Source organism: Primulina huaijiensis, unplaced genomic scaffold (assembly GCF_012295235.1).
Source record: "Primulina huaijiensis isolate GDHJ02 unplaced genomic scaffold, ASM1229523v2 scaffold11459, whole genome shotgun sequence".
Taxonomy (NCBI): Eukaryota; Viridiplantae; Streptophyta; class Magnoliopsida; order Lamiales; family Gesneriaceae; genus Primulina; species Primulina huaijiensis.
Window position 1 is genome coordinate 81553 of NW_027342351.1, and position 24373 is coordinate 105925.

At 35.2% G+C, this 24373-nt stretch overlaps 4 protein-coding genes and 1 non-coding gene across 9 annotated transcripts; 3 read left to right on the top strand and 2 right to left on the bottom strand.

Annotated features, from left to right (window-relative positions):
* The first annotated feature begins 3402 nt into the window (after positions 1-3402).
* Positions 3403-8863, top strand: LOC140965633 (auxin response factor 2A-like). Its single transcript, XM_073425762.1, has 14 exons — positions 3403-3836; positions 3941-4056; positions 4361-4456; positions 4585-4641; positions 4771-4926; positions 5021-5105; positions 5708-5798; positions 5879-6043; positions 6144-6263; positions 6345-6420; positions 6555-6726; positions 6832-7763; positions 7854-8044; positions 8198-8863. The coding sequence occupies exons 1-14, from the start codon at positions 3737-3739 to the stop codon at positions 8355-8357; spliced, it is 2517 nt and encodes an 838-aa protein (XP_073281863.1). The 5' UTR covers positions 3403-3736; the 3' UTR covers positions 8358-8863.
* A 710-nt stretch (positions 8864-9573) lies between these two features.
* Positions 9574-16140, bottom strand: LOC140965664 (dual specificity protein phosphatase PHS1-like). The gene is made up of 11 exons (XM_073425808.1): positions 16023-16140; positions 15762-15839; positions 15534-15676; positions 14203-14407; positions 13498-13674; positions 13251-13411; positions 11764-12844; positions 11466-11612; positions 11139-11366; positions 10875-11032; positions 9574-10304 (listed from the first exon to the last, which is right to left on the bottom strand). Exons 1-11 carry the CDS (start codon positions 16047-16049, stop codon positions 9944-9946), a joined length of 2766 nt encoding a protein of 921 aa, XP_073281909.1. The 5' UTR covers positions 16050-16140; the 3' UTR covers positions 9574-9943.
* Positions 16141-17590: 1450 nt separating this feature from the next.
* On the top strand, positions 17591-17662 carry TRNAD-GUC (transfer RNA aspartic acid (anticodon GUC)). Its single transcript has one exon. It is a non-coding gene; the product is annotated as a tRNA-Asp (tRNA).
* A 427-nt stretch (positions 17663-18089) lies between these two features.
* On the bottom strand, positions 18090-19208 carry LOC140965636 (uncharacterized). Of its 2 annotated transcripts, none has more exons than XM_073425770.1 (4): positions 19046-19208; positions 18870-18947; positions 18492-18614; positions 18090-18405 (listed from the first exon to the last, which is right to left on the bottom strand). In XM_073425770.1, exons 1-4 carry the CDS (start codon positions 19118-19120, stop codon positions 18274-18276), a joined length of 408 nt encoding a protein of 135 aa, XP_073281871.1. In that variant the 5' UTR covers positions 19121-19208; the 3' UTR covers positions 18090-18273. The 2 variants fall into 2 exon arrangements, with proteins under 2 accessions (XP_073281871.1, XP_073281870.1); XM_073425769.1 differs by having other exon boundaries at positions 18870-18959.
* Positions 19209-19865: 657 nt separating this feature from the next.
* Positions 19866-23434, top strand: LOC140965635 (uncharacterized). Of its 4 annotated transcripts, none has more exons than XM_073425765.1 (11): positions 19877-20109; positions 20232-20503; positions 20618-20724; positions 21010-21132; positions 21237-21405; positions 21602-21797; positions 22416-22486; positions 22580-22657; positions 22734-22821; positions 23059-23114; positions 23203-23434. In XM_073425765.1, the coding sequence occupies exons 4-11, from the start codon at positions 21067-21069 to the stop codon at positions 23271-23273; spliced, it is 795 nt and encodes a 264-aa protein (XP_073281866.1). In that variant the 5' UTR covers positions 19877-20109; positions 20232-20503; positions 20618-20724; positions 21010-21066; the 3' UTR covers positions 23274-23434. The 4 variants fall into 4 exon arrangements, with proteins under 4 accessions (XP_073281868.1, XP_073281866.1, XP_073281867.1 ...); XM_073425766.1 differs by having other exon boundaries at positions 20232-20280; XM_073425767.1 differs by having other exon boundaries at positions 19866-20109; positions 20232-20724; positions 21623-21797.
* Positions 23435-24373: the final 939 nt, after the last annotated feature.

Sequence of the window (24373 nt, forward strand, 5' to 3'; positions counted from 1 at the left end):
TATATATATTAAATGAATCGGGGATGGATGAATAAAAGTCAAACGTTTTTTTTTTAAAAATAGCAGGCCAGGATTTTAATTTCCCATAGCCAATTACACAGATACACGTACGTTATAGCTAGCAGCTAGGTTGTTTAATTGTTTACATCAAAAACTTAGACAAAATCTTTAAATTATCCAAAACCCATAAAGACAAGCATGATGCACGAGTGTCCCAGTAATATCTCAACTCTGAATTGTGATATAAAGTTTGTTCGGTATGATTTATTAGATCAGTATGATTTGTAGATTATTATGTTGATTTTTTTGGGTTTATTCAAAGTGCGCACACAAAAAAAACGGATGCATATTTCTAAGGTAAAAAGTAAATGACACATGAGCGAATAAATAAATAGTAATTAGTATATTCATTTCTTTTTAACTAATAGTGTAATTTTGGAGCCGGTATTCTAAATCATTGAATATATACAGCTATTTAGGGATGACAATGGGCCGGGACGGGGACGGGTTTGTCGTTCCCATCCCCATCCCCGAATTCCATCTCCGCCCCCATCCCCGCTTTTTCGAGTTCGAGGAACCCCCAAATCCGAAACTTCGGGGATCAACTTCCCATCCCCGTCCCCATCTCCGTTTCAAAAATATTAATATGACAAGACGATGACGGATTCGGAGATTTTCTCAAACCAAAACTTATTATTATCTATTATTATTAGAGATAATATTAATATTAATATCAATATCAATATCAATATTAATAATAATAATATTATTAATATTTTAAATAATAATAATATTATTATATTATTAATATTAATAATACTATTATTTTATTATTGATATTATTTTCGAGACGGGTTCGGGGATTTCGGGGATGAGGATAGTAATCACATACCCACCCCGAACTACATCGGGAATTTAAAAAAATCCCCGAATTCAAAGCCGAAAAAATCGAAGATCCCCATTCCCGTTTTGGGTTTTCCCTGCGGAGCTCTAAACCCGTGGGAAAAATTATCATCCCTACATCTAGTCTTGGCATAAAATAAATTCCCCGTCACACGAGTGGAGGAAGCAAGCGCAGTGGTGTAATAATAATAATAATAATAATAATAATAATAATAATAATAAATAAAAAGTAACCAAAGAGAAAGTATTAAATAGGGTAGAGTGTGCGCATTAAACCCATCCTACCACGCCCGTATTTGGCAAGACAACCCCAGTTTCCCATGAAAACTATATTTCTTCCCACTTAACGTCCATTGACGACCCTAGCTGTAACATCCCAACACCATCTAACGCCGTCAAGATTGTCTGCCGGTCCCCGCCACTGGTTACTTCTGGTCAAGGTTCTGTTTGGTTTTATAACAATTTAGATCAATAATTCAAACGATATATTTTTTGAGCATCTTAAAAATTCCCATCACAAACGGAAACACATGCTCCATGTTTGAAAAAGACAGTTGTTATTGAGATGAATTTCAAAGTTTAAACTTCTCCATTTTAAATATGAGAATTTAAAATTTTATAAGAGGAATTTCAGCTCTGGTGGAATACAAAAATAGATATGATCAATTTAAAATATTAATATAAAATCATGTCAATACATCTATATGATTTATATCTCTTTTCTACATGTAAAATTTTTTTAATAAAAAAAATAACAATAATTTCACCTCAATTATACCGTCATCGTCAAATGTCAAATTTATCTTATTTTTTAAAAGTAAAAATTTTGGTTATCTTATAATTTTGCAACACGCAGAGTGATTATTTAATTTGATTCCCAAACACGGTTTTGGGAATTTAACGGAAAGAAGGTATTTTATTATATAAAATATTGATGAATTATTATTTTTTTAAAAATACGAATTTATCAGATTCATTTTCCCGAATATCCGGACCCCTTTTGTCACCGCCTATTTCCGTTCCTACTCTCCCCCTTCCCTTTCATTTGTCCTGACGATATACTCTACACGGATACACGAAAAATTCTTAAGGATGATTGAATTCATTCGCAGAAAATCCTCAGATCCCTCCTGGCTATCTCAAATTTTCTTACGTAGTCACGAACACGCGTGAGGTGTGGGCTTTTGGGCTGATTCATTTCTTTTTCCCTATTGTTTTTACCGGTTTTCAGAGTTGAATTTTCCTTGGTTTTTGTTGATTTTGTTTGTGGGTTATGAGATGTGAGAGATCTGAGTTGAAAGTTGTGTATTGAGCATGGCTGCTTCTGAGGTTCTGGTCAAGGGTTTTCATGAGACAGATGATTGTGTTTCCAGACAGGAGAAACAGAGTTCGGGTTCCAGGAAAGATAATTCAGGTGAAAGTTTGGCATATCTTGTTCCCTCTTTAATATCTTCTTCTGAAATTTTTGTCTATCTTCTGNTTCGGGGATGAGGATAGTAATCACATACCCACCCCGAACTACATCGGGAATTTAAAAAAATCCCCGAATTCAAAGCCGAAAAAATCGAAGATCCCCATTCCCGTTTTGGGTTTTCCCTGCGGAGCTCTAAACCCGTGGGAAAAATTATCATCCCTACATCTAGTCTTGGCATAAAATAAATTCCCCGTCACACGAGTGGAGGAAGCAAGCGCAGTGGTGTAATAATAATAATAATAATAATAATAATAATAATAATAATAAATAAAAAGTAACCAAAGAGAAAGTATTAAATAGGGTAGAGTGTGCGCATTAAACCCATCCTACCACGCCCGTATTTGGCAAGACAACCCCAGTTTCCCATGAAAACTATATTTCTTCCCACTTAACGTCCATTGACGACCCTAGCTGTAACATCCCAACACCATCTAACGCCGTCAAGATTGTCTGCCGGTCCCCGCCACTGGTTACTTCTGGTCAAGGTTCTGTTTGGTTTTATAACAATTTAGATCAATAATTCAAACGATATATTTTTTGAGCATCTTAAAAATTCCCATCACAAACGGAAACACATGCTCCATGTTTGAAAAAGACAGTTGTTATTGAGATGAATTTCAAAGTTTAAACTTCTCCATTTTAAATATGAGAATTTAAAATTTTATAAGAGGAATTTCAGCTCTGGTGGAATACAAAAATAGATATGATCAATTTAAAATATTAATATAAAATCATGTCAATACATCTATATGATTTATATCTCTTTTCTACATGTAAAATTTTTTTAATAAAAAAAATAACAATAATTTCACCTCAATTATACCGTCATCGTCAAATGTCAAATTTATCTTATTTTTTAAAAGTAAAAATTTTGGTTATCTTATAATTTTGCAACACGCAGAGTGATTATTTAATTTGATTCCCAAACACGGTTTTGGGAATTTAACGGAAAGAAGGTATTTTATTATATAAAATATTGATGAATTATTATTTTTTTAAAAATACGAATTTATCAGATTCATTTTCCCGAATATCCGGACCCCTTTTGTCACCGCCTATTTCCGTTCCTACTCTCCCCCTTCCCTTTCATTTGTCCTGACGATATACTCTACACGGATACACGAAAAATTCTTAAGGATGATTGAATTCATTCGCAGAAAATCCTCAGATCCCTCCTGGCTATCTCAAATTTTCTTACGTAGTCACGAACACGCGTGAGGTGTGGGCTTTTGGGCTGATTCATTTCTTTTTCCCTATTGTTTTTACCGGTTTTCAGAGTTGAATTTTCCTTGGTTTTTGTTGATTTTGTTTGTGGGTTATGAGATGTGAGAGATCTGAGTTGAAAGTTGTGTATTGAGCATGGCTGCTTCTGAGGTTCTGGTCAAGGGTTTTCATGAGACAGATGATTGTGTTTCCAGACAGGAGAAACAGAGTTCGGGTTCCAGGAAAGATAATTCAGGTGAAAGTTTGGCATATCTTGTTCCCTCTTTAATATCTTCTTCTGAAATTTTTGTCTATCTTCTGGTGACATCGATCGGAAGTTTTAATTTTTATTTATCACAGTGGATGCTGAGACAGCGCTGTACACGGAGTTATGGAAAGCATGCGCCGGTCCTTTAGTTCCCGTGCCTCGTGAAAGCGAGCTTGTTTTCTATTTTCCTCAGGGTCACATAGAACAGGTGTGATTTTTGTTATAATAGATTTTTTTTAGTAATTGCAACGTTTCGCAAGTTCTTGAATTTGAGAATACTTTTGTTCAATCTGTTTCCATTTTTGGCATTTTGAGTCCAACTGTTTTATTTTAATGCTGTTCGTTTAGATTTGTTAACTAGAAATTGGAGCTCACTAATCCTGCGAGATTATAGATGTTCTCTCAGGAGAGCATGAAAGATAACTATGGTGGTTGTTTAATGCGTTTCACAGATCAATGGGGTTTTTGTTTGATTGGATCTTTTATTGGAGTTTGTGGGGTTTATTGAATAGGTGGAGGCGTCGACTAAACAAAGTGCAGACCTGCAGATGCCAGTGTATAATCTTCCTCCAAAGATCCTCTGTCGAGTTGTTAACGTGTATTTGAAGGTAAATTTGTTCCCTTAAAAATAAATGAACCAATTAGATTGTCTACAGCATTTTATGAAATTTTAATTGGTTTATTATCTGTAAAGAGTTCGTACGTTTTATATTTTTATTTATGTTTCCATGAACAGGCTGAACCAGATACTGATGAAGTGTTTGCACAGATTATTTTGATACCCGAACCAAATGTGAGCTACAATTTTGTGCTATTTATATGAGCTAATACTTTGTCCTATTTATGTACTTTGGATGAAACTTTTTCACAGGGTAAGAGATTTCTTGATTTTTTTTCTTTCTGATGTGTTTTGCTATTGCAGCAAGATGAGAATGCCTCGAAGAAGGAGACTTTGCCTCCTCCACCACCGCATTTTCATGTCCATTCTTTTTGTAAGATTCTTACTGCATCAGATACAAGCACCCATGGTGGGTTCTCAGTGCTAAGACGACATGCTGATGAATGCCTGCCCCCATTGGTTAGGATGAGTCCAGCCGAAGTCATGAGATATTGTCTGATTAGGGCTGTAAGATTTTTTGTGTTAGTAACAGTATGATTATATAACGTGACAGGACATGACAAAGCAACCTCCCACTCAGGAATTAGTGGCCAAAGATTTACATGGAATTGAGTGGCGATTCAGGCATATTTTTCGCGGTAACGTTCTGATGAATCTCATTTCGTGATTTGTGCTTATTCACTATATTCTGGATTGACATAAATCATGCTCAACCTTTAGAAAATTGAGATCGTGTTAGTAGTTGTCGATTTATCAACCAATCTTGTGTGTGTGTTTGTGTGTCTACATACATAAGTTTTTGGGATAGTAAATGTGTCTTTGTTTTGTTATATAATGGCTCTATTTTATGTTGATGAGATAAGAAGTAATATTGACGTAAAGAAATGAAATTGGGTTTCGAAGGCAGTAGAAGAGAGTTTTTCAACCCTGATGTAGAAATTGGTTAAAAGGTTGCTCAGGGAGAGCTAAGAGTCTAAAATATCAAAAAATCATTTACCAAGAAAAGTAGTTATTAGAAACCAAACTGTTGCTCTATAATGCATGCTCGATTGCCCTAAAAAAGAGAAGAGGGGGGGAGAGAGAGAAGATTAAGAAAAGAAAGAAAAAGATGAAAGAACCACATTCTTATATGACATTGAATCTGTGTTTATTTAGTAGATTGCCTTTATATACGAGCCAACTTTTGATTGCTTCTGAATGGAGGGTCGACTTTTGATTTTGTTTGCTTGATTAATCCCAGGTCAACCCAGGAGGCACCTCCTTCAGAGTGGGTGGAGCGTGTTTGTTAGTTCAAAGAGACTTGTTGCTGGGGATGCCTTCATATTTTTGAGGCTAGATGCCAGTCTTACTTTTACGCCTTTAGCTATAGCTATATTTCTATACACCTGATTCAAAGGCTGCACAATTTCAGGGGGGAGAATGGAGAGCTGCGTGTCGGAGTTAGGCGTGCTATGAAACAACAGGGTAATGTTCCATCATCGGTCATATCCAGCCACAACATGCATCTTGGTGTTCTTGCAACAGCTTGGCATGCTACTCAAACAAAAACCATGTTCACTGTGTTTTACAAGCCCAGGTTTTTTGCTCGATCTAACATATATCTCTCTCAGTGGCAAGCGTTATTGTTCTTCTAAATTTTAATCATCCCCTCAACACCTGTCACATTTTGGTCACAGGACCAGCCCGGCTGAGTTTATTGTCCCTTATGATCAATATGTGAACTCTGTAAAAAGCAATTATTCGGTAGGAATGAGATTTAAAATGAGATTTGAAGGTGAAGAAACACCAGAACAGAGGTAGGTAGTATTTTTGAATGATATGCAACTTTTCTTTTGATTTCGTCGTGCTGTTTTATCATGTAAATTGTTTTCTTTTAGGTTTACTGGAACTATAGTTGGTGTTGAAGACTCTGACGCAAAACGATGGCCAAATTCAAAATGGAGATGTCTAAAGGTTTCTGTTTTTGTATCCCAATTAGGCTTATTCTCCTCGTTGCCTTGTTAATTTTTTTGCTCATAACATCCCTCAGTTGCTAATTGTTTCTCGTTATTCTTTTCTGAGAATTCTTCCTTTAATTTTGCATAAAGGTGCGGTGGGATGAAACTTCTGCAATTCCTCGACCAGACAGGGTTTCACCGTGGAACATAGAACCTGCTTTACCTCCTCATGCAATGAACCCACTTCCAGTCCCCAGATCAAAAAGGCCTCGACCAAGTACCTTGCCTTCATCCCCAGACTCTTCTGTTCTTACCAGGGAAGGTGTGTTTCTCAATTTAATCTATCCAAAGTTGTTTTTCTATGATTGTAGTTTTATATATCTAATTGGAAGCCGAATCATGATTAATTGCCTATAACGTAATCTAGGTGCGCCTAAGATGGCACTAGACCTGACACCTTCCAGTGGGATTCCAAAGGTCTCGCAAGGACAAGAACTATCGACCTTGAGAGGCACTTTCTTGGAGAGAGACGATTCAAACATGTCTGAGAAGCGACTGTTATGTGCTCCACCATTAGAAGATGAGCAAATTGACTATGTGTCTACTTCAAGAAGATATGAATCAGATAACTGGTTATCTTCAGGAAGGACGGAGAATTCATTCACAGATCTCTTGTCAGGGTTGGGATCACAGATTGATTCAACCCGCAATTTCTGTATGTTTTCTGATGAATCAAATTTGAAGCGGCAAACACGAGAGCAAGAGGCAAAGTTTGGTTTACTTGGGAACACTTGTTCTATGGTTCCTTCTGACAGGCCACTTGACGCGATGAATTCTGGTTCAAAAACTCATGTTCAAAGTTGCCATACGACTTATCAGCCACATTCGGAAGCCAGGTACAGTACTTTAAGAGAATTTTCCACGACGTCTTGTCCTACTAGTTACAATCAGAAAACAAATTGGTTGATGCCTCCACCAACCTCACCTTACTTCCAAATCTTGCCCGATCAACGACAAAACCTAACACCGAAGTCCATATGCAAACAAATGCCCGAGTCTCTGAAATCTAACGAAGGGAATTGCAAGCTCTTTGGTATTCAACTTATTAGCAACTATGTACCATCAAAGCCAGCATTGCTGAATACAGGGATGGAGCCTTCAGGCCATACACAGCAAGGCATAAACTCCTATTATTCCTCTACGACTGAATCTGATCAAAGGTGTGACAAGTCGAAGGGCTCAAAACAGAACTTTTCAGCTGCTGCTTGTGAATCAGAGAAACAATTTCAAAGCTTCCATCCTGCAGCTAGAGAGAGGGAAGGCAAAGTTAGTACTGTTTCAACAAGAAGTTGCACCAAGGTTCTATCTGGGATATTGACATTTTCCCTCTACAGACAATAGTTATTCATCTTGATATATATAAATATATTTTAAATGTCTCGATTTCAGGTTCATAAGCAGGGAATGGCCCTTGGAAGGTCTATAGAGCTTGCGAAGTTCAACAATTACGATGAATTGATTGCTGAATTGGATAATCTCTTCGTATTCAATGGCGAACTCAGGGCTCGTAGCAAGAATTGGCTTCTTGTTTATACAGATGATGAGGATGATATGATGCTTGTTGGAGATGATCCTTGGGAGTAAGATATTTATATATATGTATATATATATTTCCCTCTTTTCTAAACACTTTTATCCATAGGTTTCAGTTTATCTTATTACACTGTTTCCGTATTTAGTGCATCTAATATTTTGCTGCATGCTCATTAGTAGTGTTTCCTTGTCGAAACCAGAGAATTTTGTGGCATGGCTCGTAAGATATTAATCCTTACAAAAGAGGAGGTGCTTCGTATGAATCCTAGAAGTTTTGGCTCTAATGGAGAGGAAACCTCCTCAGTTGCAGAGGGATTAGATTCAAAAGAAGCGAAAAAATTGCAGACGACTTCATCATGAAACATGACTCCTGCTACTTAGACCTTGCTTGCTGCATTTCCCACCTTATTTTAGAAATTTCGTGAATTCAACCTATGCACACAAGACTTTTTTGCTGTTCTGCCCCCATGTTCGTGTAAAATAAGAGGATCAGAATAGGATGCAGTGTGCTTATGATCTTGGTTGATGTAGCGTGTTAGGAGTGGGTTAATATTGTACACGTTTTGATAATTATAAGTTGAAAATGGATTTGCAATTCAATGGGGTTACTGGGTCTTTGTACATGGTGCAGCGTACCAAATTGTATTCGGGGTGGAAGAACTTTTAGAGTTTAGAGTAACAAGATATCAACTCCTTGTAACTTTTAAGCTTCAATCCAAGTATCAGGAGTCTGTTGGCGATGGATCTCTTTAGGTTCAGTTGAGTTGACAAGATTGGATAAATAAATAATATTGTAGTTGTTAAAATATTTGAATAGATGTGAAATGATATTCAATAAATTATAATATTTTTATTTTGATTGATTATATTTGGTATAAAATTTTATTGTTTTTAATAATTAATGAATTTAAATTAAAAAATATATAAAAGATAATATTGTAGTTTTAATTTAATGATTTGATTAATATGAGATAAATAATTACAAAACAAAATTGAAGCCAAGCGTTGAGGTTTGATTAACAATGCCATCAAGCGAAGTAAAAGGAAAGGGGGTATAAAAAATAATTTGATGAAGTTTACAATATTTGATACGAAGTGATTAAAAGAATATTTGTATGAAGTAATTAACGAATACAAGTAGATTAGTAATAGAAAAAGAAAAATAAAACAAAAAATATATACAAATATATATTCGGACAGATGAAAAAAATACAACATTGACATCTAGGACGGAACGGAGGGATAGAAATTTGGATCATAATTACCCCACCTTTCACCAAATTCGGTGCCCGTAGTATATACTAGCCGGGTAGGTGACTGAGCTTATTAAGAAAACATTTTGAAGATTATATAAATTAAATGTACACATGAAATATTAATAAGATGATTTTACTAAAATTTTTTTTAAGTGTTAGAAATAATGAATGAGAATATTTTATCGAACAACTAATCAAAGGGGCTAATAGAGATTTTCATCAAGGGGGATAAGATTTATGCTTATTTCATACATTTAGTTAACGTTAGTAAATACAGATGCATACACAATTCATGATTTCTAATCCTACGTAGAACTAAAGGACGCAAGCAGTTTTATATTAGAAAATACAGATGCATACACAATTCATAATTTCTAATCCTATGTAGAACTAAAAGAAATACTATTTTCATACACAAATTACTTACAAGATTTGACCAGTAAATACAGCTTCACACGTAACTATTCTATTTACACCAGCATAACTATACTAGGGGTTTGCCGACGCATAAATGTCTTTCCCTGGCTTGTTATTCATGAATGTTCCATCCATCTGTTGCTCAAATTTCCTGGAGAAATTAAAGCTTAACAATAGATTCCGCCAAATTGACCTATGTAAAACTCAATTCAAACACACTCTCGATAAAAACTAGTATAGAGCACTTCACGAGCCAAGAAAAGCTCAGGCCATCTATTCATCGATCATGGAATGAGATTGTCTCTGAGTCGGGCTGACACTTCCTCCTCGACTTATTTTGAGTGCATCCAAAGCCTTCCGTATCTCCATAGTCATAGCACTGTCCACACTGCCGGATGATAGTTTCTTGTGAGCTTTCTGTAAATGAAGCTTCAAAGAACTGCTGCTTAAGCCAGCAATCTTTCCACAGATGGGGCAAACCTTCATTGTTGGTCTGCGTTGTTGCCATTCCATAGAAACTCTGCCGTGCAACTTTCGATCTAGGTTTAAAAGAATCCTCGCAAAGCCATCATTAGGTTGGGCTCTACGATGAACTCTTTTCAGTGCATTCCATGCTTCCAATAGGGAAAAGTTTCTGCATTGCGAAAAAAAACCTTGATGGGCTAAATCTTTTTCTAAAGTGACGACTGAATGTTTCACGTATCTTCCCATGCAATACTCAATATCTGCAGAAATGTTAACAAATGCCATAAAGTTGTATTTTATCAAACATGTATTCCCCTTGAAAAAGAATTGCCAATTGGCAATTTCTTTAGTTGGCAAGACAAGAACTTATTTTTATTCTTAGGATGATTTTGTTCTTTGTTCATCTACTCTCTTTTTGTCTGCATGTAAATTTGTCATATTTTGCAACTCATTATGTGTTCAACGGACCCTATTAATGCAAGCCCGACCAGCACAGGCTGAATACGAGGGGCTCATTAGGGTCGTGAGAGGGGAAAAGGAATAAAAGGGGGATGTGCTTATTGGTAGGGTATCCGGAATGTTGTTAGTTCAGATCTTCATTGTCAATTGTTTAACTTAATTCCCTTGCTAGGGTTTTTTCCATATTCTATTTTTCTCTTACCATAACAAATATAATCAATTCCTGTTCCACGTGAATATCGTATAGATGTGAAACGTCAAGAAATCATCCATCACTTACTTCCGGAGCATTAAATAAGCCAGAACTAGAGTCGCACTTCTACTCTTTCCTTCAAAGCAGTGAACCAGAACCTTCCCATGAATTTGTTCAACACTGTCAATGAAATCATGAGCTTCTTGAAAGATATTACTGATATTTGCGTCTTCATTATCATATATCTGTTCAGGATATGACGTTATAATTAATAGGTCTAAAAAAATTATGAAGCATGGGGTGGAGGAAGCTTTGAAGATGAAGAGAAACAAAAGGGTCTGCATCACATACAGAAAAATTTTGGTATTCAAATAACTCAGGAAACTGAGAATCTGACTGTCCAATTTCATTGGAGCACAGGCACAAAATGTGGGTAATCCCTAAATGCTGCAGAGTGTATACGGATCGAGCAGTGAGTGCACCGCCAATGAACAGACCAGCGGAGATTTCTGATGGTTTTTCAGTATTTGCTGCATCAGATATCAACCCTATTCTCTCGAGAATGTGTTCAAGCCTCACCTGAATTTTGAGCATTCAAATAAAAAGGAGCTTCTTATTTCCAAGATATCAAAAACTACCAAAATAGAGTCAAAATTGCATGTCACAAGACGATTTTACCTTCAACTCATAAGCATCCACCACACCATGGCTATCACTACCTTCAAAAAATCCAGTGATGAAATTGTTTTCCTGGCAAAGTTTAATTGCATCATTTTTAAGCATATCGTTCCATTTTTCCAATTCTTTATTTAATTCTGCATCCACCTGAAAAAGGAACAACCTGTATATCAAAATTCCTCATTTACCCAAAATTTGCTTAACTAGAAAAAGAATTCAAAACATTACATGACCAAAAAGCATGATAGGATGCCGTTTATTTCAGACAAACATACAACTCTTAAACTGTGTCACAAACCTTTGCAAATCGGTAAAAGTCGCGAATCTTTGACGTCAATCTCAAGCTACCTAATGGTTCACCACTTCCTTTACTAAATTTCCCATGTGAACTATCACGTGGTATCGGAGAATATTCAGAACTTTCTTTAAATCCAGAAGATGGTGGCCTGGGAGGTGTTCGCTGTGATTCTAAATCATTCAAATTCGAATTGTCATCAACAAGAACACTATCCGTGCCTGGGGAAGGACAATGGACCTCCATCTCTTTAGCACGTGATGGGGATTCAGGAACCACCAAATCCTCTTTGTCAAGGTCTCCAGAAGATTTGTCAATGATATTGAGAAAAGCACGTAACAAACTATCTAGTTTCTGGTTAAGTGTGAGAAGAAACATGTGAAATCCCTGCAAGTCTCTGAGTGCTGCTCGAAACCCGTTTCTGAATTCAGTCACAACTGAATTTATTTCATTTCTGTGTAAATCAGTCTCGGTATCGGTATCAAGTGGTAAAGATTCTAGTTTTCCTCCAGTTATTTCACGCAACAAGTCTGACGCATACTCGGGGCAGTTTATGAGTAGCTCAACGAGCTTCGGGTAATTTGCCTGGTCATTTGCAAGTTTCCCTGCTGGCGGCCTCCGAGGCACTCCAGAGTCGATTGCCACAATATGCAAATCAGAACCAGATGACTCATTCAAAGCGAGACTCGCTACACTCATAGTACCAGATTTTGGAGATTCTGTTATGTCGGAAACATCAGAAGACTGTGATACCAATCCTGGATGAGGAGGGCTAAATCTACAGTCAACAGAAGTCGCTCTTCTTTCTTTTTGAAGTGCCCGAATCACTTTGGGTCTATATTTCTTGATTGCAGAATTAAAAGCCACCTCCAGAGCATCGTTGTTTACTCTAACTACTTTTTCAGACAAGAGTAAATTGGCAAAGTTCCCACGCCACCTGAGATGGCGACAAGGTAGACGATCCTCATTTCTTATAACAAGGTCCAACATCAAAATTCTTCCCAGGGCTGCGGAAGTCTTTTCTGCAGCTTCAAGTGACTCAAATGCATTTGAACATTCCAACAGAGGAGATCCATGCACATAACTACAAACGTCAAGTTTACGTAAAACATTAAGCATGCATGCTTTTGATAATAAGCGTGCAGAATCTTGCCATATCCTGGATTAATTACAAGTGCATAGCTAACTATTAGCTTGAAAGTTTGTTTCTAATTTTTATATGGACCTTAGGCCCTATCTTACGGGGCGTTGAAATTTTTGACAATGATAATCACACATGCGAGAAATTCGAGAGACTTACAGAAGTAGGTACATAAAAAACGAGTCGACTCAATTAGGCTGTGAAGATCCAATCACAATTGAATATAAATTCAGCAATTTGTTACCTTACTGTCTATTACGCTCTTTATTTAATGCTAATGTAATAAGCATTTGTGCAAGAAAATTTTCTTAGACGCACTATAGCATCTGGCAAGAGATTCTAAACGCACTTCATAAGTAAAAGGCCGCGACTAAGCTCCAGAGCTTCCAGGAGTTCTGAACATGTCATCTCACCAATCTCATCCCCTTCTCTCATAGCTGCATCTTTTGCTTTTTCTGCAGCCTCCTTAATTTGCAGCCATTCAGAACTTGAATTGTGAATGACTCTAGCCTGAATGTGGGCGTACAAAATTTAGGATATTCAAGTTTTTGTTTCACGTATCTAAACAAATCATTGCTAAAGAGTGAAGGAACAACTTGTGGAGTTTGAACACCGAGCCACTTCGCAAATTCATACCCAAGTCGTTCAGACTGGGTGGCCATCCTTGATGAGGAGAACTTAATAACAGCTGCAGCTTCCGTGGAAGAAGATTCGTTGTTTTCTGGTTGGTTGAATAGAGCGAAAAACACCACCCCACCAGAATTAACAGTGACCTGCAATGGCATAAAAATAACAAAGCAATGATTAAGAACGACAACAGTACATACGTTGAAAGGTAAAAAAAATCAGACGAGCTCTCGTGCTCTATGTAGAACTTAACAGCTACTCAAGAAAGTATAATTTGCAGTTGGTTAATGGCTTGTCATATATTTTATTAGCATACATACCTAAATCTCAAAATGTTGGAACGAAAAGGGGATAATACAAACACAAAATATTATGCTTGGAGAAAAGGAGAAAGTTTTATGGCATCTACCATTTGCCAAATCATTGAGGATAAAAGGTTACATATCGTACAATTAGTATTACACACGAGCATATTTACTTCATGTGGAATAACGGTATCTTTGCCCAAATAGGTATACACATACACGCATTGGTCAACAATATTAGCGGCCGCATTAAGATATCCTTTTGAACCAATTTGATTAGCCACAACAATTACAACACTATAGTCACGCAAAGACCAGAAAACTGGGGAGAAAAAAAGTGATTCACCAACTACAACTTCTCTAGTAAACCTCTAATGCTTTATTCATCTCATCTTCAGATTGTTCAGTGCTGCTGCTATGCTCTGTGTGGTGAAGAGAAGAAAGGGTGCTCCAGGAGAAGGAGGTTGATTTGATGTCCATAATGCCAGATTTACCAAGTCTTTCCCACAAACTGATTTCTGGAGCTCGTTCAAAAGTTGAGGCAGTTTTTGAATCAATATTATTTTCTTCTTGACTAAAACACAAACATAAACATAAGCCAAGGGAAAGCAAATGTTTCTCATATAAATAAAAAGGATATAAAAACACAAATAGACCTATATTGAACAGTGTTAATCATCAACCTCTCATAGAAATATTGGAACATGCAAGTGATACTTTAATGGATGTCAACAAGTAGGTTCAAATTTTTTGCCTATGACACCTCTCCAGAGCTTACAAATAAAACGCTTGCTCCTCTTAAGACCAGAAGGAGTATTGTTTCACTTGAATGTGGATGTAGCTGAGATATAGCTTAATTTCACACTGATAAAATGCAGCTTTCTTTTACAACTGCTGCATCACCTATTTGGCTATGCGCTAAACAAATATATGTTCAGTTTACATAAGGCAATTTACAAACAAAAATCTTGATCAGCGGTGTGGGTCAGATCTCAGTAAATCTTCTCTTCTTAGAAGGAGAGTTTTTCACGAAAAGAGTTTATACAAATTAACAACCACAACAGGTATCTTAAAGAAACTTCCGTTCATATCCTGATGGGGGAAATTCTTCCAATAAAAATTTAGGATAACAGATAGGAAAAAAAAAGTAAAGTGGATATTCAGATAATTAAAAATAATTGTAAATAGTGACATTCATAAAGCCAAGTGACATGATAACAAAGAAATAGCTAGTTACATTATATCCCTAGGTAGGCGTGGCTTCTCAGCTAAGTAGATTTATAAACATGTTCCATGATTGTCCAAGAGAAGCCGTCCAAATCCAAAGAAATTTATTGGGCTCGATCAATGGACTTTTGTGTTACTTTACAGTTTATCACATACTAATTTAATGGTACTCTCTTTTGAAAATGTCCAACTTCTTTTAAACAAAATATGAGCATTTACATAACTTGGTTCATGTCAAACTCGAAATGGATATGAATTACCACATGCATATATTTCCTAAAAAAGATTTAATTAGAATTTGAATCAGGAATCTAAAACGGGACTGCTTTCACTCAATTAAGCAATCATCTTAATCTTATAGCAGACAGTTGCTCACTCAGTGGTCCTAATAACTGACCATGCAATCGATGTATAATCAATGCAACAGCATTTAACAGACAGTACCCAAACATCATGTACCGGCAAAAAAGTACCTCATGTGTATACTCTCCTGACGTTGAAGTCGATGGGGGAACCCCGATGCCGGATACTTGCTGCTCCGTTTACGGACCAACTCCAACCATTGTGCAAATCGATAAGCGGGACCGGCAGTTATATCCCCCAACATATACAACACCTGCATTTCCCCAACATCCTCAGTCATCCAATCTCAAAGGCACCGGTTTTATCATAAATTAATAAAAGCAAAGTTGAAATCAAACCCTTGAAGTGACAGTAAGCGGCAACGGGGCCTCCTGCACGTCGTTCACCAAATCTAACTCCTTCTCATCCTCCTCTTTCTGCATATACGTAAAAATATTGCGTATTAAGAGACTGACACCAGAAAAAAGTCAGCTAAAATTCCAGATCTAAACCATTCTAAGCATGGTTAACTTTTATGCGTTAAAATATATATTTTTCCTCGCCATGTGCTTCAGGGAGTAATGAATGATTCGAGGAGAAAAGGGAGATAGAAAATGTACTTGTAAGGTGTCTGAATCCGTAGCCATTTTTGTGTGTTTGCTCTCGCGGGAGTTGAAACTGGAAAACGGTAACGAACGAGTGCTAGTTGGAGGAGTAGATCGATCTAGAAGATGAATTCGTTTTTGACGAATCGTGTTTTTATTAATATAATAATAATTATATTAAAAAAATAAAATTTAGGGCCATTGGTTAAAAAGCCCGGTTCCTAGTTTTCATTGTTCAAAGGGGCTGGGCTTTGTAACCACGGTCCCTGGTTTAGATTGATCAAGGGGGCGAGCTTTGTAACCCGGCCCATATATTTAGTATAGAATTTTATATATATTTATTGATAAACATTATTTATATGAAAAATATAATATAATGATAAATAATAAGATTATTAAATAATAAAATGGATATATTCGGTTTCGGTTCTTTTTATCAAAAAGCTAAACTGAGTAAACCAAATCATTAATAAAATTCGATTTCTTTATATTAAATCTTTTTTATTATGTCGAAATAATCGAGTTTTATTTGGTTCGAATTATTTGGTTTTTATATATAAAAAAAAAATTTGGCAGCTTTTGGTTTAGTAAAAGAAATAGGTTTAATTTTCAGGAAAAATTAAAAGTTTAGAATTTTATTTTTACAAAATTAATATACAAATGTCGAATTTTATTAAGAAACAATTTTTTTCTTAATTAATAGATATCTTATAAAAATAATCAAAATTGAACGGAATAAACTGATTTTAAACTATATGATGGCGGCAGATATATCAACAACGAGGGGATGTAATAGAGTAGCAGTGGACTTATCTTCTATTATTAGGATCAGTGGCAGAAGCACACACATTATAGGTGTTAAATAATTATATGAATATCAAAATAACATTGTTTTAGTCAAATTCTAGCACCAGAAGAAAGAAATTTGACACTTCAAACTCTATTTTTTTGTTGCAGCACCTGAAAACTACGCCACATGCAGGAATGATTTCAAAATAATTATTATTTGCATGAGCATACTCCATCAAACAGCCTATAAATTGTCCCAATAAAACATGAAAAATTACAATATCAATAAATTATAAGAAAATATAAATAATAGTTCGACTTTACATAAAAATTATAATCGTAATGAGATATCATCTATAAAAGTTAATTCATCGAGATCTGCGAATTGGTCCAATTATCTGGTTTGTTCGAACTTACCTACATGGATAGTGCCTCAAAACCATTGAGTAGTTGACACTTGTCAAATTTTGACACTTACAATGAAGAGTTGACACGTGTCAAAATTTGACAAGTGTCAACTCCTCAATGGTTTTGAGGCACTACTCATGTGGGTAGGGTCATACAAACCTAATTATCTAACTTTCTATTATCATTATAATAACTCAAATTCGAGTCTTTTATCTCTTAATATAGAAAATCAAAAATTAACACTTGAATGATGAGAGTAATGTCAATGCGGATTTTGAGTTTTATCTGAGCTTTAATTCTGCGGAAACGCCGCGAAGCGAATGTAAAGCGTAGCAGTGGAGTTTTATTTATATTTATATAATTAATGATTTGACGCAAAATCAAATGTCGTTGTAGTATAGTGGTGAGTATTCCCGCCTGTCACGCGGGTGACCCGGGTTCGATCCCCGGCAACGGCGCTAACTGACTTTTTTTATGAAAATTGTTGCAAACATTATATGTTTTAGACCAACCCCACTGCCAAAATCTGTGTTAAATGGTCAATAAAGAGACTTATGATTAACTACTATCGAATACACTCGTATTTTTTTCCAAAAAAAATAAAAAAATTTAAATTATAATAATTATTGTAATTACTTTATCAAATATAATCCATCTTTTTTTCACAAATTTTTTTTAAAAAAAGTTATCGACAATTAAAAAACTAGATAAAAATATGTACATTAATGATGATTACTTATAGATGAATTAAAGTTTTTTTATAATAATTATTTTCCAAGCAAAAAATTATTATTATCGAATCGATCAAAATCATGTTTGATAGTCTAATTAGACAAACACCTCCATCAATATTGTATCTAAATCACAAGCTCGCTCAGACAATAATGAAATAAACTCTTGTAACGATGCTTCAAATACGTGAAGAAATTTCAAAACAGTACGCGATAACTTAATGTTAACTTTTCATCCCAAAAAAAAAAAACCATTAACCTAATCTCAAATAATCCATGAATAATATCCGCATAATTTGTCGAACAATGAATGGTGGGGTGAATTGGGGACGGGACATCTAAGTAGCAACCTTCTGCTCAACGAGTTTCTCGATCAATTCAGCGGCTTCTTTTATTGTTGCTATATTGCCTGAATTATCTTCCGGCACAGTGATATCAAACTCCTCCTCCAACTTCATCACTATTTCAACCTACATTGTTTCAAAATTTATATAAATTTGTAAAACATTAATTGAGTTAGGATCCAATTTGCAGCTTAAGTGAGAGGCATACGTACAGTGTCGAGAGAATCAGCACCAAGATCTGAGAATTTACTATCAGGGGTGACTGCAACATCAGCGGTTAAAGCCAGCTGCTCCTTCACTATGCCACATATTTTATCCAGTGTCTCCGACTTCAACTGTTTCGTACAATCGAGTATATTAATTTTTTTTTTCTAAAACAAAACGTTGATGGGTATTTATAATAAATCATATACAAAACATTTTATTCAATCTGAAGTACCATAAATGATTGAAATAATTTATTGCAGATTTTTTTTTTAAAAAAAATGATAAATTGAAGGTTTTGTATACTTCTTATCGTATTTTGTTTATATATAATATTTGGTTTTCACGAGTTTGTTTCAGCAACATGATATGCATGTCGGTCTTACAGCACAAATCTGGAATCTTGGAACTCTGATATTGCGAGGGCCGGTTGTTGGCCAACCAAAGGACACCATCCTAGGATTCTGGATAGTTATCCGCAAATGTTCATTAGATGAATAAACAGTGTGATAAATACAGAAACAAGGGTATAAAATGTGTTAATTAATCGAAAATGAATTACCTGTCTGGAATTACTCTTCAGAGGGATTTGCATTGATGTCCCAAATATACTACAAGCAGCTGAAAGAGAAGCCATTTAACAACTGTTATTTGTGATTTTTACTTCCCAAGACAAAATCTAGATAAGAGAGATTTCTTCAAAGTTTCAAGTATTTTTGTGTCTCGCCGTGAAGATAAGAGGGGATGCGAATGGTTATAATTGCATTTTGCCACCCAAACTACCTTAAAATCTCAGGTCAGACTATTCATTTTTTATGGATTGGATAATTTTGCCCCTATTGTTTTCGAATACTTAATATATTTTTGAGTCGGATATTTAATTCTTTTTTAAGAAGATATATATTTAGATTTGATTGAAGTGAATTTTAATCTACAAATAGATAAGAATATAATAAATTATTAGAAAAACGAAAATAGTTTAAGGGGTGTAGAGGAATTAACAAAATGTGTTCTTGGACGCATTAGCTAAGCTACAAAACAAACTTTTACACAAAAAGGAGGCAAGACGAGTGGTGAGTATTCACTCTATCAACTGCAGATCCTATCCGACTCCACTTGTTTTCCAGCACACCAATTTGGAAATTTGATTTTATTGGGGTGCAGTGAGATTATTTGGTGATTAAGCATAAAATACGAGATTTATGGGATTGATATGTTTAATATATGCTCAATTAAATGAAGTTAAGTATTAATGCAACAAGAGTTTAATAATTATGTAATATAATAAAGTATTACGATTTTTCACATTGGTTTAATTTTTTTTTATAATTAGAATGACATGAAAATATTCACACACAAGCACATGCACCTTGGATTATAGGCTAGTGGTGATTTAGTGAATTTTAATGTTCCAAGATTTATATCTCTTTACTTTCAGAAAACCGTGAAATTTGAAACTTTTTATCTGGTAACTTCCTCAAAGATGTCTGGTTTTTTTATTTGTGTGTGTGCTATTTGACAGACTCTCTCTGGTCTGGTGTCCGATCCATCCAAGCTTCCTAAGTGGAACTACGATGGTTCTAGCACAGGTCAAGCCCCGGGAGAAGACAGTGAAGTTATTTTAAAGTAAGCCTTTTCTACCCTTTTTATTGCATACGATTTTATCCATCATCACTATTTTTTCTTACTTTTCCTGCAGTGTAACTTTCCCATTATTGATTTACGAACTTTTGTTTATTTCTTAACAGCCCTCAGGCAATTTTCCCCGATCCATTCAGGAGAGGAAACCATGTACTTGTAAGTGCTTTCTCTCCATGGATGATAGCGATTTACCCTTGAAAGCTTGTGCAGTTTTATGGTCCAGCCCATCCTGATTAGCTATGGAAGCTAGAGCTACTCGAGATTCAAATAAAAGACAATATATAAATTAATATGACTTGAGATTGAGTAGCTTACAAGGAGCTAGACTCAGTCGGCTGTTCAAGTAGTTCGACCTCGACTTGTGTTTTCTCCAAACCAAGTAAAAATCAAGTTTTGACTGAGCCACCAATATGCTGTAGAATAACCCCAATTGGCACCTCATTATTTTACCGGTTCTAAAAAAAGAATATTTTGTGGTTTTTTGTATCGACAGGTCATGTGTGATGCATACACACCCGCTGGCGATCCTATTCCTACTAACAAGAGATACAACGCTGCCAAAGTATTTAGCAATCCTGAGGTTGTTGCTGGGGAACCTTGGTAAGATCTGATCCGCATTGTGTTATGATCTATCATTTTTTTAAAATATTAAAATAAAAAAGAAACGAATTACTGGACTGAAATTATGAATTGATCAACATCCATATAAAATATATAAAACATGTAACTTAAATGACAAAAAAATTTAATTCTCGTTTACATATACATACAATAATATTAGAAAAAAGAAAGAAATATTATATAACTTTTTTATTTCGAGAGGGAGTATTGTGGAATAAACGGAACGAGTTCTGACCATTTGCCCGTTGAAATTCAAATTCGAAGGCTCATAAGAGGCGATCCCGAATTCACAACGAAAGCCTCTTCATTTCACCCAACGCAATGGGAAGACTGCGAGCAAAATCTGATTACGAAGAAATCAGAAACGCCCGTATTTCTGAAAACCAGGTTTCAATTTCTTCATCGAACCATTCGGCGAGATTATATATCGTGGCTCCTTTCCATATTCTCCTTTGTGTAACTTTGCGTGCATCTATTGAAATCAATAACAGGCTCGATTGGCTTCTTTGGGCCTGCAAAAGACCATCTCAGAACTGCGTTCCCTTTCATCGTCGGCCAAATCTGAAAGAACCCTAGTCAGAAAATACTGTAAAGTTGATTACAGATCCACCCCTTTGCGCCGTTCCGCACGATTGAGTGGAAAATCACCCACGTCTCAAGGTTGATTCACGAAAAGATACTAACTTTATGTTATTTTTTTTATGAAAACATGCAAGGTCCCCGTCGGCTGCATTGTTGGGTCCACCGCTGCATTAATAGACGCGGTTATAATATGTTTGCATTACTTTTGTTGTCAATCCTTGTTGTTACGTGAAATCGAGTTGAGCTTCATTTTGTTTTTCTTGTTAGTGAACAGGGGAATTGGTTCTTTTGAAAGGTAGGGGTAGTACTGGAAACAGCAAGGAAAAAAATCCTGGAAATGGATTTCGGGGGAGGCCTAAAAGGGGGAGCTTGCTCATGATTTCACCGGAAGCTTTGGCTCGACGTTGTGAGAGAAAAGGCAGGGGGAGTTTGTATAATCCTGTCTATGGCATTTGCTGCCATTTCTGCAGGTTCTCTACTATGACGCACATTCCCTATTTTATTGAGCATAGAAGAGAGGGTGGCACCCCCTCTGACCAATATTTTATAATCTCACAGATTTTATTAAAATTGTACATTTCACCACCAAAATTGCATTAAATTCAACGAGACTAAACTCTTATCCGCTCAATACATGTTGGTGTCTGTATCTCCACCTCAATGTGTCACAGTTCATATTTACCTTTTGTTGTACTTGTTCTCCTCATCTATATTCACGGTTGCTTCTTGTTTTGCTGTTCAAGGTAAGGTTTTTAATAAATGACAATTTTTTTACTCAACGAGGATCACATTCGGGGAGCTATTGGATCTTTGAAATTTATCCAGTGTCTTAGTTCGTCAGACAGCACTAGGAATTTGATTTAAGGAGTACAAGTTTGGACTTTGGAGGTATTATCTTAGCAGATTCCAGTACATGGAGTTTGCGCTTAATTTGAGACAGCATTTTGTGTGTTCTTACTTCAAAAAAAGAAAAGAAGTAACTTGAAGATTAATTTAGCTCTGAAATTACTTTGAGAGTACCTTTTGCTCCCCAGTTTCTATTAATGAGTTGCGTTGGGTTGTCTATAACTTTTCTTGAGAATTTACAGGCAAAAGAAACTGTGTGGTGAAGAAGACTGCAAACATTGTGGTTATCTTGACATGGACGAACCATGTACAGGCCAGTTTACTTCTAAAAACATCTTATTTATCCTTCCATCCTCTGCATTGTATAGGGGATCTTGATATATATATCCCACAATCTTTCATACAGGCAAAACCGACTGCTCAATTTGTCATTCTAGTAATGGTATTCTTTGCCGAGCTTGTCTCAAGGTCAGGTATGGTGAAGGTAAGCTGAAAGCTGAGTTCTGGCATAACAAAAATTCATCGTGGGTACTAAATCATGCTTCATGTGCATCTGCTAGAAATGGAGGAAGTTAGGGCGAACAAAGAATGGATTTGCCCTCACTGCGTGGAAGACAAAGGAGTCAACCCTTTTTGGATATGTAATAGGTAAGTTTTCCGTCTAGTATGATTTATCTAAAATCAACACGAACTCGAACTATTTGTATTATTGGCTTCATGTCTTGAAATCTTGGAAGTCATCCATCCGTAGAACTGATCCGAGGCTCCGAGTGGACTTGATGTAATTTGTGGTGTAACAATATTTTCTAAATAATATAACGGTGTTATGTATTTTAAGCTTACGATCATTTATCACCTGACATTCTTGAGATGTGAGTGAAATAGTTCATTCTGCCTGAAGCAGCGAAAGATGGTTCCAACTGGGATAGCGATATACAGAGGTTGGTTTGATATTTTTGTCGCCTACAGTGGCCGGCTGTTCTTGTTATGTATTTTATTTCCATGATTGATGGATCCATACTTCTACAGCTCGAAAAATGGGATACAAATCAGTGGCGCATATGTTGATGGACGAGCTTGCACGAGCTGATAAAAAGTAGACGATGAAGCTCTTGGTTTTATGCTAATCTTTTTAGTATCAAGCGTGATCTTGAACATTGAAAGAGGTTGAAAATAGACAAAGTTACTCTTGTAAATACTTTCAAAACTTGAAATCTGGAATGTTTCCATATGCCTGAAACAAAACACGAGGTATTTTCAATTTCAAATCCCACCAAATCTCCTTGAATTTCATAATTCTAAACACACTATTTGACTTATTATATATAAAAGCATTCATGAAATAATCAAGAGACATCATTTATATTAGTGATTATTTGTTAGCTCTGCGTACTTATATAATCAAAATATTCATCTAAACACTTAATTTTTTGTTATTTTCAAATTAAATTTTTTTTATATTTTATCAGGAACGATAAACTATCTACAAATTTAAAATTATAGATAAATATAGAATTTTGATTTCAAAATATAAATAAATGATGATATAATCGTGAGTTTTGTATGACTTCATCAAATTAATTAAAAATTAGTTAGTATATGAACATAAACTTCACGAAAATAGTAAGTAAGATTTTTATGATTATTCAAATAGAATTAATTTAAATTAAAATACTTTATTTATTTTTTAATTTAAGATTTAAAAAAATACTAGATGCTGTTTGTTTGTAGTCTATTACATTTCGTATAAATCAAATGAAAATGACCATCGTTCTTGTGATTAATTTTCATAGTGTGCACTTATTGCGAGAGAACTTATATTTCATTTTAAAGCACAAATACCATCAATCTTGATAAAATATCTATTTATAACAAAAATGTATTAGCTTTGGGATATTTAAAAGTAAAATTTCAAAATAATTTTTTTGACAAAAAAATAAATTATATTGTAATTTATTTCTTTTTAATATCCGATCTCCCCTAATCTTGCTTCACTTTTCCACGACTGTCGTTTTTTCATGACATTATTAATTTATACAAAACTTTTGTAAGATACATATGAAAAAATATTGATTTTTATGTCAAAGTTATTATTTTAAAGATTTGTGACAATGCTCGTAATAGATTTAATTATTAATTTATCCCTTATTTTTATAATTTATTATTATTATTACAATTAAATAATTGTCATATAGTTATC